We start from the raw sequence: 341 nt of genomic DNA on the forward strand, positions 1-341 counted from the left end.
CTGGAGATGTCCACCCCCCTCACCTTGGCCCTCTCCAGCTCCCCTCTCTGCGTGGCCAGCTGCTGGGCCACCACTCGCCGCTGCTCCTCCAGAGAGTGCTGCAGAGACTCCACCCTGGACTGCTCCACGGCCACCCTCCATCGCTCCTGGGTGCACAGAGGAGCAGATGCCAGGCCCGGGCTCCAGGCTGTGCCCAGCCCAGGCCCAGGGAGCAGAGCTGAGCAGGGCAGAGGGCAGCGTGGGCTCACCTGCTCCAGCAGCCCGCTCTGCTCCCTCAGCCTGGCCTCCAGCTTGGCCACGGTCTCCTGGAGCCGGCCCCGCTCCTCCTCCGCCTTCCTCTG

The 341-nt window shown here is 70.1% G+C and overlaps 1 protein-coding gene across 1 annotated transcript in view; it reads right to left on the reverse strand.

The window, feature by feature from the left end:
- Positions 1-23: 23 nt before the first annotated feature.
- The window catches only part of LOC103769739 (fas-binding factor 1 homolog), a gene marked incomplete at both ends in the record, with an annotated part of 9876 nt that continues 9558 nt past the window's right edge, over positions 24-341 (reverse strand). Inside the window, 2 exons of the mRNA XM_008936969.1 lie at positions 24-146; positions 249-338. Of these exons, the coding sequence (XP_008935217.1) occupies positions 24-146; positions 249-338 (213 nt within the window). The remainder of the gene's footprint in view (positions 147-248; positions 339-341) is intronic.

This window comes from Merops nubicus, unplaced genomic scaffold, assembly GCF_000691845.1.
Source record: "Merops nubicus isolate BGI_N331 unplaced genomic scaffold, ASM69184v1 scaffold9433, whole genome shotgun sequence".
NCBI lineage: Eukaryota > Metazoa > Chordata > Aves > Coraciiformes > Meropidae > Merops > Merops nubicus.